Genomic DNA, 2,275 nt, shown 5'->3' with positions numbered 1-2,275 from the left:
CTTTCTATTTTGGGCTTGTTATTTATTAATTTATTTTCTAGTTGTGATCGAATAATTAATATCAACTAAGATATACGTCTTTAAAGAAGCTCCAAACGTCCAAGGGCAAGGAACATCAACTTGTTCCTGTCCCCAACCCTGGACAATGGTATCCCCAATCTCCCTAAAAGGAAATGATTTATTTTCTCCAGTTTCAAACCTCAAGTTACATTACTAAAAGATCCAATATCTAGCGATTTCAAATTCTTCAACATCTTTGCCACAGTTTTACAATTTTTGAAAAATTTCTAAAATTATTCAATTGCATTCTGTCAATTTCTAATAAAAAGTGCTATAAAACATAAAGTTGGATGCAAACACAGGGTCTCAATAAACATTTACCAACATCAGTCAAAAATAGTAATTTGTAGCATTTTATATCAACAAGATTTAAATATCATACACACAAAATTACCTGACACGCAAAACTAGACAATAGTAGAGGAGCGAAACCGTAGTCTGAAACACGTAATTCAAGCTTGTCATTAAGGTGAAGATTCGCAGACTTGAAATTTTGGTGAACAGAGTGTGGTCAATAGATCTCATGCAAATACATATACGAAAAAAAGAGAAAAAAAAATCAGTTACTAATTCACTAAACATGGATGACAAAAGACCTCCTCACAAAAGTGTGAAATCTACAAGTTGTGATTATTTAGGTTAGCAATAAGCAGATTCCAGCAACAATCTTACTAGCACTTCTAGCTTTATCATCAACACCAACAAATTAAAAGGTTGGCAAATGATTTTGCCTTATTTGAGTCACATAAATTAAGCAATATATATATATATATATATATATATATATATATATATATTCTAACATAACTAAAAAATTATAAATTGCAAAATCGTTAGATACTCGGTGAAAGACTCATAAAACTCAAAGATACCCTACATGTCAAAATTATACAGATATAATTAATCAATCGTAATTAAAACCAACACCACAACAGACGGGTGTGGTTAACAATGGTTCAGTTTGGGGATTTGAGGAGAAAGTCATAGGGATGGAAAGACGCATACCAAAGACAAAAAATCAAACATAGAAAGAAGAATTATATAAAACAGTTTATAAATGTGAAATTTAGGCAAGGTACTTGTAATATCAACCCAAACCAAGACCAATTCACATCAAGTATAACAATCCACATTCTTAGTGAGGAAGAAAAATGAAGCTTACCTGAATTTCTTTTCGGTGCTAATTAAGCCAAAGTAATAGAAGAAACCTTTATCACATAATTATACTCTCTTTTTATGCTACAACCAGCTTGGAAAATTCACATTTACAACTAGCCGATATTAAGTCGCTAACAGCATCAATTAATATTTTAAAGAGTAAATCATATTGCATTTCAGACAAGGCAATGCCAAAAGAATTTCATAAATTTAGGGTAAAAGAAGTTTTTTGTATGCCAAAATGTTCAGAGGTGCAACCCATTACACAATCCAGAACTAAATTGGAGCTAGTTAGTAACTATAATTTAAAGCACATCAGAAAAACAAATACCTGGTATAATTCTGGTCCATAGTTATCAAACCCAGCAACTAGCAGAGAAACTCCAAAGGGCCTTACACCACTAGCAAGAAAAGTAAAGACTCAACTATATTCAACTTCATAAACAAATAAATAAATAATAAACACGCTTCTTTAATTTTCTGATGCTTAGAAAAATATGGTGAAGCTACAAACCTTAGTTTGATGAGAATCAACAAGCCTTTAAGGATCCATTGCATGTTCCAGTTAGGCCTATTACAAGAGCAAGATCCAAGAAGATCAAAGAAACACTTAATGGGCTGATTCAAGAGATTTAGGCTGATTCTAGAGATTTAGGCTGATTCTAATGCAAGACATTCAAAGCTTGGTCCAAAGGAAGCTGAAGGCGTAATAAATTTAATCCAAGCTATTAAGGCTGATCTGACTTAATTGGGAGTGATTTATAGCATGGATTAATAGCTGATTGACTTTCCAGCTCTATATCAATTAATGGAGATTTTTCCTATTCTGGAGCTGCTATTTCAGACTAAATCTACCTACATTTAGGGCTTTTATTATTTAGAACGTTTTTTAGCTATTTTCCTATTTTGGATCTGCTAATTTCAGACCAAATCAACTTTTATTTAGAATTTTATTATTTAATACGTTTTTTTTTTCTACTTTTCAGTCATGTCTTATAAATAGCATGCACTCATTGTAATAGATTATTGAATAAAAATCAGACAGGGTGAGGCTTTG

General features: G+C 31.6%; 1 protein-coding gene across 1 annotated transcript in view; it reads right to left on the bottom strand.

The window, feature by feature from the left end:
* Nucleotides 1-1,784, bottom strand: part of LOC142627030 (uncharacterized) — a 2,863-nt gene extending 1,079 nt beyond the window's left edge. Inside the window, exons 1-3 of the mRNA XM_075800809.1 lie at nucleotides 1,733-1,784; nucleotides 1,550-1,619; nucleotides 455-498 (exon numbers count right to left, since the gene is read on the bottom strand). Coding sequence (XP_075656924.1) covers nucleotides 455-498; nucleotides 1,550-1,619; nucleotides 1,733-1,776 — 158 coding nt within the window. The 5' untranslated portion in view covers nucleotides 1,777-1,784. The remainder of the gene's footprint in view (nucleotides 1-454; nucleotides 499-1,549; nucleotides 1,620-1,732) is intronic.
* Between the last annotated feature and the right edge of the window lie 491 nt (nucleotides 1,785-2,275).

Source organism: Castanea sativa, chromosome 3 (genome assembly GCF_040712315.1).
Source record: "Castanea sativa cultivar Marrone di Chiusa Pesio chromosome 3, ASM4071231v1".
NCBI classification, from domain to species: domain Eukaryota; kingdom Viridiplantae; phylum Streptophyta; class Magnoliopsida; order Fagales; family Fagaceae; genus Castanea; species Castanea sativa.
Note: the sequence above shows the minus strand (reverse complement) of the source record. Positions and strands in the feature narration are given on the sequence as shown.